Source organism: Helicoverpa armigera, chromosome 7, assembly GCF_030705265.1.
Source record: "Helicoverpa armigera isolate CAAS_96S chromosome 7, ASM3070526v1, whole genome shotgun sequence".
Taxonomy (NCBI): domain Eukaryota; kingdom Metazoa; phylum Arthropoda; class Insecta; order Lepidoptera; family Noctuidae; genus Helicoverpa; species Helicoverpa armigera.
Genome location: NC_087126.1, coordinates 7,300,897 through 7,314,566, shown reverse-complemented (window position 1 = coordinate 7,314,566; position 13,670 = coordinate 7,300,897). Strand labels below are relative to the sequence as shown.

Below are 13,670 nucleotides of genomic sequence, written 5' to 3'. Positions count from 1 at the left end.
ACCGATCGAACTTGAAACTCAATAAAATCGCTGGAGAGCAGTCTTTGTTCAAAAAGATACGCTGAAGGGAAAAAATGACGCATTTTACTATTTTCTTCACCCTTAATTAGGTTTGAGGCTTCTTGATAAATGATCTGTGCAAATTTAATGATCTGCCTTCGTGAAAAATTCTACTCGATGAACAGACAACGGGACTTTTTGTTCCGCAGATCGGATAAGCTTAGAGATTTACTAGATTTTGGACCAGATAGGTACTCAAGGAGCTCAACAAGATTTAGTTTTTGGAGTTATGTTGATTGTGGTTGAGACACATAAATACTGAAAATAATGTAGAACAAGATTATTTATTCAACAAGATCCAATGATCTTGAAGTTCAATAACTAAAATGATGATTAACACGAATTAGCATACCTAACACGTGTAGCGCTCCATTCATGAAATACTTCATACGCTGGTAGTTCATGAAAATAATTTGATTTTGGCAAACTTTGTTTTTGTTCCTTCGTGGTTTTGAATGCTCTCCTGATATACAGAATTTTGAAAACGTTTTTTGACGAACGAAATTAAGAAAATGATCAAGAGAAATAAAACGTTTTTACAAAGATTGTCTGGTAGCTATGTAGGTATTGCTATTTGTATTGAAAATCGCAAAGAGTCCCTTTTTTGTTTCTCTAGTACGTGTTACACCGAGTTTCCAAGTTCAATAAACTCATAAATAAATACTACAGAGCTGACTCATAACTGGATTATTATAGGTACGCCAGATAGTTGACTTCCTGACAATACTAACCTTTTAATGTCAGACAGAAATCAGAAGAGGAAGAATCTTTTGAATTAAAGTAGCTTTTTCTATCTAGGTACCGGGTTTCCAGTCAGTAGGTACTCATCAACTCTCGGGCCTTTCCCAACTATTTTTGTGTCGGCCACCAGTCTCATCGAATACAGCTGAGTACCAGTATTTCACAAGGAGTGACTGCCTATCTGAAAACCTCAACCCATCTACCCGGGCAACCCAATACCCCTTGGTAAGACTGGTTGACAGACTTACTAGCTTCTAAGATATACTAAGATAGTACATACAAACTTAGAAAAGTTGCATTGGTACTTGCCTGCCCAGGAATTGAAGACACACTTATAGTTGAGAGGTCGGTTGTTTAACCACTACTGAACCAAATGAAATTGGGTGCAGGTAGTATAAAACCTAAGGGGTCCTTTTTAACCAGTTGCGAAGTGGAACAGCTAGTCTACTAATAAGAAAATAAAACAAATAATGTGCATTTCAATTTTGTAGTTCAAATAACCAGTACAGTAGGGCTGTTTAACGAGTTTTTAAATGTTTTGCTCGGGAACATGGATATTGTTCTCTACCTATAGATACTTAGTGGATATAAAAATGTACCTCTAAGTAGCTATAATGTAAATTAATAGTACAGCGCTCCTGGGTTACGAGCGAAACTGAGGGTAATAGCTAGCCTAAAGATATTGCTAGAGTTAGCGGTTCTCGCGACGTGAAGACATGTACATAAATAATGTAGGCACATAAATTAATTAACCAGCAACAAAGATCGAAAACAAAAATGCTCGATAAGAGGCAAACCTTTAAGAGAATGTTAGCATTTTCTTTCTTGCTTTAACTGCATAACTCAACTGGGGACTTACCTCGTACGATCAATCAGTGAGCGACCGGTTGCCGGCTAATTAACGGCTGTTCCCAATATTTTATCCATCTGTTGTTTTGCTTACTATAGGTAGATAGGGGTTTGACCGTGGAAACTTGATATCATGGTATGGGCGTGTGATGCGGAAGAATGCGAGTCATGTTGTGAGGAAGGTTTTGAGCATGAACGTGGACGGATATAGGGGAAGAAGACGACAAAAGAAACGATGGATGGATTGTGTGAAAGTCGATATGTTTAGAAAGAATGTTCCTTGCGAGATGACGGCAAATAGAAGAGAGTATGGAAGGAGAAAAGATGCTGCGCCGATCCCAAATGAAATTGGGATAAGGTTAAGAGGATGATGATGAGATAGAGTTTTGACATAAGCCACATACAAGTAATGTTACATTCCTATCTCTAGTAAGCAAATCAATAGATACAATATTGGGAGCAGTCGCAGCAACAAATTTATCATTGTGACTTTTTTCTCTTATAATTATAACATCTCTTTGGACTCGGTCCTTTATTGTTGGTATTCCCCAACTTTATGACTTCCTACTAGAGTTTTTGTTTCTCTTAGTTCATTTTTACTTTCCATTTTTTTTAATCATTCATCTTCTTTCAGCCTGCGTTTGGCTCGGGATCGGACGGGATCACAGATTTGGGACACTAATCTGTAAAATAATCGACAGTAAAAAAAAAAAAATTCGAGTGCTATCTTATTTTTTGTGTAACGCACCAAGATTAAAAAAAAACCTTCTATTTTCTATAAATAACAAAACCACAAAACTGTTGTGTGATCTTATTGTCAAAAGTATATAAGCCTATTGTTTCACCAAAGTTCGTCGACTGTACGCAAAAGCTTATCATCTCATATACTTACGCAAGAATTATTGCATGCCTTTGCTGTTAGATACAGGGCTGTCACACTAAAAACGGAAATAAAAAATATACGCAATATTCTGTTATAGGTAGGTATTCATTCGTTATCATCCTTATCGCCCTTTCCTGCTTGTGCATGAAGACGGGATTATACAAGCCTTGATTTAATGTCTCGCGGAATTAACACTAAATAATTATTTCTTTTAACATCTAATGTTATGTCATGTAACGCCTCGTTCCATGTTTTACTCTAATGTTTAGGTTTGTTCAAAATCATTTTATTTGTCTGTCAACTCATGGTAGGTACAGCCCCAGAGCAGTTTTTGGTGTATTTTAGGTAAGATGAAATTTGTCCTATATACCTAGGTACCTCTCCCATAATCCGCAATAGGTAAAGCTATTCAGTCTTAGACTTTCTTGTAAATATTTCTAACAACCCTACATTATGTAGGTGTAGCTAATGGTTTTTTATTTTATTACTTTATCAACAAGATACGTTGCTAATGCTGTAAGAATATGAATATTTCATACAATATTGCTTTAACTGGATTTCGTTTTTCTAGGCACAATTTTACTTAGAGTGATTAAAGCTATGCATTGAAGAAGCAAACGCGATTGGATAATTATATGATAAACTTAATTAAGAACACCCCTAAAAAATATGGTTTAAAGCGATCTAGCTATTATCTATCTTCTCTTCTTAATGAACTAATCTTTTAATGCTACCCTAATGATTAACCTTAAGCTTTGATCGTGAAGAAGAAATTCAGGTTAAATAAAACGCCGACATCTTTATTTATTAATTAAACAATGCTGTCAAAACACTTCTCTTGTGAAATAAAATAATAATATTTTGGCGCTTGCTAATGAGCTGACTGCGTTTGTTCTGAGAAAGCAATGCAAATGCTGGTAAATAGGTCGCGGATATTAAAATAGATGACGAAGGTATTCTTCTTCATTCGGTGTAGATTTATTTTTAAGGTAAGAGATAGATATGAGTATAATGGTTTGTGAGGTTCTATAGCTTTACTTACTGAACTTATCGACATCGAATATTTTGGATCGTTAATAATTAGTGTCCGAAAATCAAAATAAAAAAAGGTATCTGTTTATTCTGTAGGTCCCGTTCGTCAAAAAATATATCAAAAGGAGTTTTGTTGTTTCAAGGCTATACCAGGTGAGAATTTTCTTTGAGTTTGATTAAATTATAATTCCAATTTCCGTCTTAGTGAGAAATAAAAATGTCTTCAATATTTCTTTGAGATTCCTCGCGTTCTGTGGATACTAAAATAGAGCTTTGTAGAGTTATTCTACTGAAACTTTGAAGATGATTAATGAAGTTTGTGGCTTTACAAAGAACTTACCGGTATTGCCTTGGTGATAATAATTTATATTTACTGAAATCGCGAAAATCTTAAATAATTATCATAAGCAGATAACTGCGATTTTTTGCGAGGGAATTATAATAATTAGGTATTTATTGGATTAAAACTGTAACTTATTTTATTGAGTTGTAATTTAATATACGGTATTTGACCGCTATAGCGGTCAATCATATACGTACCAGTACTCCCATAAATCTATTATTATCATTGACCGGGTGACTAATAATTGCAGTAATTAAGAGTAATTATCAGCCCACCATTTGATAAACAAACATTTTGATCTGTAGTGAAGCTAATTATATAATATTGGATTAAGTAGGTCAGGAAATAGACGAATTAAATTCTGGGAACCATTAACTTCATTCGTTTAATTTCACACAATTTAGTTGCCAAGAAAATAAAGCAACGAACATAAATTATGATAATCGAGGTTTTCAGCATTGTTTTTCATTTTATTAATTGGAATACATAGACTACCCGGAATCTATACAAACCGACTTCATCCAAAGATTGTAAGAGATTCCTTTTAGCGATAAAATTGTCAATGTTTGTCCTTTTCGGGTACAATAAAGAATATTGTATCCATTTATTTATATTGATAGCATGTAAAGGCTTACGTAGGTGCAAGTTAGTCTATGTTGTACATGGCTTCAGCATTTGTTTTACCGGTGTTTAGTAGAATATTACAATATTAATGCCCGTTAATACTGAGGTATCATCGTTTACCTTTTGATTGTTATATGTTTGCAATACTTGGTGTGTTACAACTGAACTGCCAACAGAAAATATTTCAATTTCGAGATGCACTCGTATGATTTCGCATGATATATGGTTTTGCAGATTGCACTAACGGAGTGTCAGCTAGAAACCGCTGTGAATATACGTATTTTGACAGTTATTGATAGATAGAACGCAATTTGAGTCTTAGCATCCAGAGTTATTCTAGACTTTGTAGAGAAAACATGCCCTTTAAATTTTGGAGTGTTTGCTGAATTTAGGGGAATTTCTACAGATATCCTAAACTTCCTCTGCAAGCGGGTGAGCCCAGCTGCTAACCGGACGCAAGAAGGCTCTAATCTAAATATTCGAAGTTAGCGGAATTCCAATTAATCTTCTGTGTCAACCGGTTTGAACGCTATCCTTTACTAAGCGTTTTTTACCTATATAACTTTTACCTATTTTAATAAAATTAGCCAGAATTAAAGATTAGAATATTCGATAAATAACGATAACGAAGATTCGATAAAGCGCATCTGTGACTTAAAGTCACACTTTCCTCACGCTAAGAGTAAAAAGCAAACAGCCGTAAGGCTCAACACATTTTCCTCCTTAGATGATAACAAAGAACAATTTCACCTGACATCTAGCTGACTGAGGAAAATGGTATTTTCTAATATTTACCGAACATTAATCAAAGTAAAAGATTCTTTTGTTTATCGGTACGGTTACCTGAGACAGCGGGCGGGCTGTACTGTAATGTAATGGGCTTAAGGGAACGTCGGGAAATAAAATTCAAACGATAAACATTAAACATGGAATTATCTGGAACCTTTTATATGTACAATTTTATACGGAAACCGTTCAGCAAAGAATGTCTACATTGAATTAAAAAATACGAATCTGTTTAAAGGAATCACAGTCACTATGCAGGCTTTTACTTCGTCTATAGATATTCAGATTTTCTTCTTCTTTCCTTCCATAAATTTCGTTAAAGAATACTATCCATATGAAGTTGGCGTAATGCCACCAAAAGTACCTAAGTATTACATGGGCAAAAGCTATAGTTAGCCATATTATTACGGCACGATTAAGTCTCTTTGACACCAAAAGATTTATCCTGCAATTTCAACGTGCCAACATGTCCAAGATACACGAACCAGTCGTTAAACACGAATTGGGTATCTAATCTTAAAAATGTACAAACCCTTTTTACGTTGGCTGAATTGATTTTTGTATTATGTATACGTTAATTTTGTGTTTGACATAACACATTTGTCGTGTAATTTGGTACAGACTCATGTTGATATCTGGGGATTTGAGTGCGTGATGTTTTTGCTACATTGCATACATAATTTTACGATCAATCGTCCTTGCAATGAAGGGATCTGTTACTAATTGCTGCTTACGCCCCCGAGGCAGATTCCAATATTATGATACAAAGACGATATTACTTATCCTTGTTTGCAACTGAAATAAGGGATGTTTACACATATTGATAATGTTTGAAGTAATTTTTCCTGTTATTGCTTTGAAATGGATATGTTGGAAATCATGTTATATTCAGTTATCGGGTATCCTTCAATTATATTTAATACGAAGGTATTGACAGTATCTAATTTGGGAAACGTTGAAATGGAACTATAATCAGAATTTTAGGATTGTGTGTAGGTATAGACTATGAACCCATAACTGTTAATTTTCATTTATATCCGTTATGTTGCTTTTGTGTTGAGTATATATAAGATTTTGTGTTACAGATTTACTTGCTACTCGTAATTAGTACTAAAAGATTGAAGGTAATTGTTTTTAAAAGTCACTGCAGCACAGTAATTAGAACCCGAAATCTGTTAAGTCAAATCTGCGGCCCCTAGTCTATTTTTATTGGTCAATATCTTATATGGAGCACGTCTCAAACTTCTTATTTGCGAAACTCCTGAAATATTCCTACGCTTTTCACTGATTCAAGGGGACATTCAAAAGGCCATACCTAACCTTTAGATCTTTTTCTACACAAAATATTATTTATATTCTAATCTATTCCAGTTCACTTGATATTAATCCAGCCCCATTTTTCTATTAGATCGGGAGTTGCCCTCTGAAGTCAGCTGTCGCCAAGTTATTTTTAATATGTATGTGGAACAAATATGGGTTCTCTTCAAAGTATAATCCGACCTTTTTCCTTTTAAAGAGCCCAACTAGCTTACGGTACAAGTTTAAAGGGCACATCACATCAATAGAGTATCGTTCCTTTGACTGTAATAGGTAGTATCTATTTGCCCAATAGGGAAATATTGAAATCGTGATTTATTGAATGAACATACAAAAAATAATCATGTTAAAATAATTATATTTTTTCAAAACCTATGCTTAGATTTGGGGAGAAACTTTTTGCGACTTCTTTTAGGTCATATAACATATTTTTTGCTACAATTTGTGGTTCATTATTTATTCGCTTGTTTTTATCTGAGTAGCTCTCTCGGACCGCGAGTGAAACCGCTAGAGAAGACTGGTTCTAAAATAAAAAAGATCTTAGAATTTAATTGGTTTATTAGATGTCAGTGAAAAAGGCTTCCTTAGGGAAGATATCTGCGATTGCCCTGATGTTGTGTATGACGGTGACGTAGGCGGCTTCTACAATATGGCATAGCGTCTTCTTCCGTAAAGCCACCTTGTTAGTCTCGTAATCAGGTTTCAGAGCCTGTGCATCGGAGTCTGTTCAAACAAAAACAAATTTGAAAAATTAACAGCGAAAAGAAGCCAAATGATATGTCTTAGATTAACCCATTGTGTGCCGGAGTCCAGATATGCACGAGACACAATACATTTTCTATTGTCTCCCAATTACGATCGGTAAAAAAGCCGCAAATAGGGAATGTAATTTAATGATAAGTATAGAATTAGTAATCAGAATACTTCACACAGGGACGGAAGAATCAGCGGTTCGAATTTACTGAAAGTGTTTTTTTAATTAACCCTCTTTATATCTAGGTGTCGATATATTCCACACAGATTCAAGCAACGTCATCTTGTATCAAACTAAGTCAAACAGAGCTACTATGTACAATTGAATATGGGTACGTTAGTGTTTCTTTTAAATTCATACTGTTCATATAAACACTCAGACTAAATTATAATGGCGTCCATGGCCGATTTCGGCCACGGCAGCTGTTCTCATTTAAGGAGATCTGCCAGCTGCGCAGGACATATTATAGTGCACGAGTATTTGCGCAGACGCAGGTGCACTCACTATTCCTTCACTCTCATAACCCAATGGGACGGCAATCCACACGACCGGAAAGAGATCAGGCGCAGGACCGACATTTACGTGCTCTCCGATGCACGGGTGAATCAATCACCAACTTCCAGACTACGGGCTGCTTTGTGAAAGTTTAAGAAAACCCACAAAGCGATTTCGGCCCTACCCGGGAATCGAACCCGAGACCTCGTGCCCAGCAGCCGCGCTTGCGACCACTAAACCAACGAGGCAGTCTACAGAGACTAAATTATACGCAATACGGACATGTTCATGCATACAAAAGTTTTGACTACCACTCGAATACCTCAATCGTAGCAAGAAGATACACTAACTACAACGCCATTACAGTAAGTAGTTAGTGACTCGAATTTGCTTTTGCTACTTACCACTGTCCAAGGCCTTTTGTAAATCATCTCCAATATCCACGTTCGGTTCTCCAATGATTTCACATGTATTCACCTCTGGGCCGACTACGAAGTGATCTTTATCATCTTTTTTCTTAAAACTGTAGCCATATTGTGAGCTTCCTATAGCAGCTGTAAATATAAAATATAACATATTACATACACGTAATATCAAGAAAGACCAAGAGGGAGGCTTAAGAAACGTTATAGCGGCTGCATCGGAGAAGACCTCAGAAAAATGGGAAAGTTTACCAACTGGGAAAGAACAGCCAAGCCTCTTGGTAACTGGAGGATGATTATAGAGGAGGCCAAGACCCACAAAGGGTTGTAGGGCCATCGGAAGTAAGTAAGTACATACATGTACTTATTATCTGTGTCTAGAGCATGGGCGTAGCCAGGCATTGGATTAGGGTGGAGCAACAGTCTAAAAGACATATAACTAGTAGTCTTACCCCGGTATATTTAGATTTTTATATCTTAATACTTTCAGATAAAGCGGTTATAGTAAACAAGCACAAATAGGTATGTATTTAAGATTGTTTTATCAAAAAAGGGCAAGCGAAGCGTGCGCGTTTTCTAAGCTAGTAATTTCGAGTGTAGCAAGTTTTTGTTTGTTTGTGTTAATTTGAGGACTCAAAAAGTAAACGCCGAAAAGTTTTGGGAGGAAAACATCAGGTTGAAGTAACGGACTTCGCACGCTTAGCGAGCCTATTTTGTTAGTTAAAATGCCAAAGAATTGGACAGACATGCAGCCTCTGAAAGCGCGAGAGAAGCGAGCGCGATTTTCTTGCAAGTTAATAAAATATCAGGTTCTAGTAGCTAACAAGACCTTTTTTGAAGGACTCTTTGTTAGTTGTTGTATGCCAGCATTGTATACCTATGTAAATTATGAATGAGCGACCGAAAACAGTGTGTCTTTTTTTTGCTTGGAGATATTAAATTCTAAAATGCAGATTCTACTAAGTGAATGCGCGAGCAGAGCGAGATCGACTTTTTACATATATTTATTGAGGACTCAAAAATAAAATAATTATAGGGCTTATGTGCACAGCTGAATGCGAGAGCAGAATCTTTGTTCATGTTAGTTTGTGATTGCAAGAAAAAGTTAGCATTTAGGTCCTTAGAGTATAATCATAAAAAAACTAAATTTCTCATATTCATTTACATCTAGAATTACCCTCAGTTCTCTTTAACTAAACTTAGGCTTAATCTAAAGTCCATTTCTCGAAAGAAGAACCGCGGAAAATTTTAGAACTATATATTTTTGCACGTATTTACTGAACTATCGCATAGACATTAGCGCTGCGTCGGCGGGACTTCTTTCGTGAAATGGACTTTACCTATATTCTGATTTAAGAAAATAGGAAGTATGCAAACGTTTGTTGAACTTACTTGTTGAAGCTGTATAAGCTCCATTAAAAACTTTATTTTGCTTGGCGAATTCGATTTTGACATCACCCACGATATTCAAAACAGCTTTTGTTTTTAAAACCACAGATTTCTTGTCTGTATCCATTCTGTAAATAATTATACAAAAAGTTTATCAAAATTGATAATGAGGCAGGAACGGGCAATTAGTGCTATCAATAAGTCAATTTACTGCATCTTTTCTTGTTTTTGTCAGATAAAGCGTGTGCGGGATGATTTGTGGGTATAAGATGATAATATTGTATGCCGTTATTTGGACGAATCTTTATTTTTAGCGGGGCTCGTAAACTAAAGATTATCGGAAGTAAAATTTTTCCACTGCCTATAGTCATTGTGTGTATACTAAACTTGGTTAGTTTTCAGTTCCGTTGCATACAAGTTAATGTGCTGAAAAGATGGAAATATGGATTTATTAGGTACATCTTCCCCATTCTTAGGGTACCTTCTTCCTACTTCCCGCGTTGAAACCGCGTCTCGTGGGAACTGCTGCCCGGGGTAAAATAGTATATTTCAGCGGAAGAGTGTAGCTTTCGTTTGTTTCAAAAAATCAAAATCAAAAGTCATTTATTCAAACTTGGCTGCAAAACAGCACTTTTCGAACGTCAAAAAAATAAATTTACAAAAGACAACCCCCAAAACGCCCACCCTTCACCACTTCCTATGTGTTTTTGCTGGGAAGAAGAAGTGGCGCAACAAACTCCCCAGCAACACATGTCTGTCTGTTAGGTTAGAAGAACCTTAAACATTGTTTGATATGTACATTTGTATACAATTTAATTTGTATATTACCATAGAGGAAAATACAGTAAAAATAATTTATACACCACATGCTAGCTAGCACTCACCCTACATACCTTAACTAACTCAAGCATTGAATATGTTTGATGAACAGAAAATTATAGCCTCCAATTATTTACACTTAATAGAATATCAGGGAGTGCCCACCTACATGTGCTATTCTTTTGTAAACTAGTAAATTAGTAAATTAGACCGCTCAGCCAGAACATATGTAAAATAAAAAGAGTTTACAAATAAAAACAAAAAAAAACTAATATGTAGTCAGTAAGACGACCTGGCACCACAAGCAGCACCCGTTCACGAGCATAACGCGAGGATCAGCCATCGCCCCCCTCGCACATTTTTGAGGGAGGGAGGCAACCCGACCGCCGACGCTACCGCAAGCAGTGCCGTCTAAGGGAGCATGACGTACTCACTGCTACACAACTCAATATCAAGATTAAATTATCAGTTCCCGCTAAGTAGTTTTATTTACTAAAATCCAAAACAAAATTAATACAAAGAATGTATCTTGTCAATAATGTAAAAACATTTAAAAAATAATAATAAAATAATAAATAAAAATAAAATAAATGTCATTGAGTCAAGAGATTGAATCGGAGAAACTTAAATTATCTAAATAATAAAGCTAATATAGCTGTCTTGCGTTCATCATGGCGACCAACTATTTTTATCATTCAAATAGTCATTGATGGTGTAATATGCCTTTTTTATAAGAACAGCCTTAATTTGTTCTTTGAATTTATTAAACGGCAGTTCTTGTAAGGTCAAAGGAAGCTTATTATAAAAACGAATACCTAAACCCAGAAATGTGTCATGCACTTTATGAAGCCGGTGATAGGGTACGCACAGTTTATGCTTATTTCTAGTATTAATGCTATGGACTTCACTTTTTTTGGTGTATAAATGTAGGTTCTGTCTAATATACATAATGTTGGCAAAGATGAACTGTGATGCTACAGTGAGAATACCAATTTCTTTAAACAACTCTCTGAGGGAAGTTCTGGTACCTAACTTGTATATTGCACGAATAGCACGTTTTTGTATAATAAATATATTCTCTATATCAGCGGCTTTGCCCCACAACAAAATACCGTAGGACATGACGCAGTGAAAATAGCTGAAATACACTAATCGCGCAGTGTCGACGTCAGTGAACTGTCTAACTTTTCTGACGGCATAGGCAGCAGAACTAAGCCTTCCCGCGAGGCTAGAAATATGTGAACCCCACTGAAGTTTTGTATCAACTGTTATACCCAAAAACACGGTAGATGCAACGGTTTGAAGAACCTCGTTGTTTAGGATAACATTAGGACCTAGGTTTTTTACATTAGGCAAAGTGAACTTAATGCATTTTGTTTTTTTAGCATTTAGTACTAAATTGTTTGTTGTAAACCAGTGCGTAACTGTTGAGAGTGCACTGTTTACGTCGTCAAAGCCTTTTTTCGTTTTGGAGCCTTTATGGCCAAACAAAACAAAAAATGTTTCCTCTTCATTATAAGCGTATAGAAGTATTTATAGTGTAGATAACATAAACTGCAGCCACATGGTGTGCACGTGGTTCCCATTTATTTACCGTTTCCCAAAACGTAGCAGGTGCTCAATTCGGATGTTCGTGTTTTTCTTGTATCAAGATAATAATTAAATTAATTCTTGTATTATTTGTGTCACAAAAGTTGTGACAGAGTTACTTTCAGGTAGGAAGAAGAAGACATGCTGTGCCGACCTCTCATAATGAATTGGGACAAGGGCACCCAAATGTTGATAACGGTGTGTCTGACTTATTACTAGTACAGATTCGGCACTTACTTGAAGTCTGATATCTGCTGCGTCTTCAGTCCAGTTATATTTATGTTTTTGAAATCATAGACCAGTCCCAAGCCTTCGTCGACCACGACTTTTAACTCAGGAATGATCAAAGGGTCAATAGCCTTGATTTTGTAATCCGGAAAACCATTGCTAGTTTTTTCCAAAAAAGATTCGGTTGCTCCACTCAAGCATTTTATGTCATTTTTACTGCATGGATTGAAAAGTGTTCCTGTAAACGAATAATCATCGCAGATATAGAAGTTAGCATAGGGACTAAAGGTGTAGATAATATTTAGACTGGAATTTAACACGGTTCAGTATTTCTGATGTTTTTTTTAGAAATTCAGACTACAAGGTCCATAAGACAAAATATCAAGTAGGTATATGCTGTAGAAATACAATATCCAAAACACTTTATTATAATGCAAAAAGAGAGCCTGTGCCCAAATAAATCAAGATCGTAATAGTGATTAAATATGTCTCACAAGAAAGAACTTTGATATATACAGCTAAACAACTAATTCAATACACCATGAACGGTAATCGTCACTGAGATGAAATAACAGAAGACTTACCTCCTTCCGAAAGTACACAACTCGCAAATGCAAGCAATATCAAGCTCCTATAAACTGCCATGTTGTAGTCTTAATGATTAAATGAAGAATACTTAAGAATTAACCAGAGACCACTTATCTTTACACTTTCCTTTGTTTACAGAAACTGATATAATAGGTAAAGTGACTAAGAATTTCGATAACAGAGGTCAGAGTTATCGAGTAGCATTCAAATACGTAACGAGATATTGACATTAAACTTCAAATAGAGATTTATTGAAAATGTTTCCTTAAGCCGATAGCGGTGTTTGTAGCAAGCATAATAGTAGAAAAGTGAGTGAGAAATAGTCATTTTTTCTATAGATGACGTTATAGTTATTTCAATGGAATAACTTAAGATTTTATGTGGCAATCGCCGTCTACATGTACGAAGACAAGGTCAATTTAGTGGAACGTAGATTGAGATATTTTCCCCTCGTGTTTCGTGTGCTCATTCATAATCATAGTCATATTATACGAAATGAGGTAAATCAAAGAAGAATTTTCTGCAGGCATTCTAATGTTGAATGTTTATGCAAAAGCATTTTTAGTATTTCTAAAGGTCTTATCGATGCAAAATCAGTTTTTAGCAAAGGCTGTCCGACTTGTTCGTGTCTCATTATCGTTTGCATCGTTTTCCGGAAAATAAAAGCTTGTTTGTGAATTAAAAAGTGTGGGAAGATGCGAAGAATGCGAAGAATGCGAATATGCTGTGATATCATGACCTTAAATTGAA

At 35.6% G+C, this 13,670-nt stretch overlaps 1 protein-coding gene across 1 annotated transcript; it reads right to left on the bottom strand.

The window, feature by feature from the left end:
* Positions 1-7,175: 7,175 nt before the first annotated feature.
* Positions 7,176-13,073, bottom strand: LOC110377483 (juvenile hormone-binding protein). The gene is made up of 5 exons (XM_021336404.3): positions 12,917-13,073; positions 12,342-12,570; positions 9,699-9,823; positions 8,289-8,438; positions 7,176-7,358 (listed from the first exon to the last, which is right to left on the bottom strand). The coding sequence occupies exons 1-5, from the start codon at positions 12,975-12,977 to the stop codon at positions 7,195-7,197; spliced, it is 729 nt and encodes a 242-aa protein (XP_021192079.3). The 5' UTR covers positions 12,978-13,073; the 3' UTR covers positions 7,176-7,194.
* Between the last annotated feature and the right edge of the window lie 597 nt (positions 13,074-13,670).

Excerpts from the sequence above, each read along its gene's own strand:
- LOC110377483 (XM_021336404.3), bottom strand. The coding sequence starts at position 12,977 with ATGGCAGTTTATAGGAGCTTGATATTGCTTGCATTTGCGAGTTGTGTA. Across the intron at positions 12,571-12,916 it reads TTGTGTACTTTCGGAAGGAG|GAACACTTTTCAATCCATGC; the intron begins GTAAGTCTTCTG and ends ATTCGTTTACAG. Across the intron at positions 9,824-12,341 it reads CAGCAGATATCAGACTTCAA|AATGGATACAGACAAGAAAT; the intron begins GTAAGTGCCGAA and ends AATTATTTACAG.